The 713-nt window shown below is 49.8% G+C and overlaps 1 protein-coding gene across 1 annotated transcript in view; it reads left to right on the top strand.

Annotated features, from left to right (window-relative positions):
- Window positions 1-711, top strand: part of LOC119429062 — a 995-nt gene extending 284 nt beyond the window's left edge. Inside the window, exons 2-3 of the mRNA XM_037696779.1 lie at window positions 1-488; window positions 668-711. Of these exons, the coding sequence (XP_037552707.1) occupies window positions 1-488; window positions 668-711 (532 nt within the window). The remainder of the gene's footprint in view (window positions 489-667) is intronic.
- The last annotated feature ends 2 nt before the right edge of the window (window positions 712-713 follow it).

Below are 713 nucleotides of genomic sequence, written 5' to 3'. Positions count from 1 at the left end.
GAGCGAGAAGGGTGAAGAGGAGGTAGAGAAGGATGCTCCTGACAAAAGAAGCAGTGACGTTGAGGAGGCAAACGATGGAGCGAAGGACACTCTGAAAAGAAAGCGAAACGGCGAGGGAGAGGAGAACGAGGAGGAGCAAAACGAGGAATCGGTGTCTGTGAAACCCCAAGACGAGAAGAAGAACGCCCTGATGTTTGACGGCCTCACTTACTGCTGCCTGATCTGCGGCTGGAGGACCAAAACAAAATCGGCTTCCGTCAGCCACTTGGTGCGCAAACACGACCTCCACAAAAAGTATGCGGCGCAGGTCATCAGGCAAGACGTCGCCTCCATCGGTCAGAGGCGGGGAGGCGGGGCCGAGGATGAAGAGGCACCGGGGCTGAGCAAGGAGCTGTTGAAGGAGGAGATTGAAGCAACGTCCAAGGTGTTGAACTACATTGGCAGCCGCTACATTTGCCAGATCTGTGGCTGGAGGACCAAAGTTAAAGGTACACATGTTGAAGACAAGAGCCGCGGGCCGAATCTGGTCAACCAAGATAATTTAAATGTAAAATGTTGTATCTCCTCTAATTGTTTCTTTAAAAAAAAGATAAATACATTAGTCTAGACTTCTGCTGGCAGCGGGCTGATCTTGAAGTCAGAAAGATGGATCGTTCTATCGTTATAGATTCTGATGTGAAGCCGGTTGGATCATTATTGATTCTGATGTGAAG

Source organism: Nematolebias whitei, chromosome 23 (genome assembly GCF_014905685.2).
Source record: "Nematolebias whitei isolate Nwh7 chromosome 23, NemWhi1, whole genome shotgun sequence".
NCBI lineage: Eukaryota > Metazoa > Chordata > Actinopteri > Cyprinodontiformes > Rivulidae > Nematolebias > Nematolebias whitei.
Note: the sequence above shows the minus strand (reverse complement) of the source record. Positions and strands in the feature narration are given on the sequence as shown.